Source organism: Haliaeetus leucocephalus, unplaced genomic scaffold (assembly GCF_000737465.1).
Source record: "Haliaeetus leucocephalus isolate CR32 unplaced genomic scaffold, Haliaeetus_leucocephalus-4.0 Scaffold186, whole genome shotgun sequence".
Taxonomy (NCBI): Eukaryota; Metazoa; Chordata; class Aves; order Accipitriformes; family Accipitridae; genus Haliaeetus; species Haliaeetus leucocephalus.
Window position 1 is genome coordinate 816,441 of NW_010972622.1, and position 213 is coordinate 816,653.

The 213-nt window shown below is 67.6% G+C and overlaps 1 protein-coding gene across 1 annotated transcript in view; it reads left to right on the plus strand.

Annotated features, from left to right (window-relative positions):
- The window catches only part of LOC104830344 (myosin light polypeptide 6), a 3,357-nt gene that overhangs the window by 1,883 nt on the left and 1,261 nt on the right, over positions 1-213 (plus strand). The window contains exon 2 of the mRNA XM_010565178.1: positions 56-199. Coding sequence (XP_010563480.1) covers positions 56-199 — 144 coding nt within the window. The remainder of the gene's footprint in view (positions 1-55; positions 200-213) is intronic.

A 213-nucleotide genomic window follows, 5' to 3' on the forward strand; every position in this document is an offset into this window, starting at 1 on the left:
CGGTGAGCCGGGGGGGTCCCGGAGGTGCTGACGCGGGGGCGGGGGGGTCCGGCAGAGTTCAAGGAGGCGTTCCAGCTCTTCGACCGCACCGGGGATGGAAAGATCCTGTACAGCCAGTGCGGGGATGTGATGCGGGCGCTGGGCCAGAACCCCACCAATGCCGAGGTCATGAAGGTGCTGGGCAACCCCAAGAGCGATGGTGAGTGGGGGACA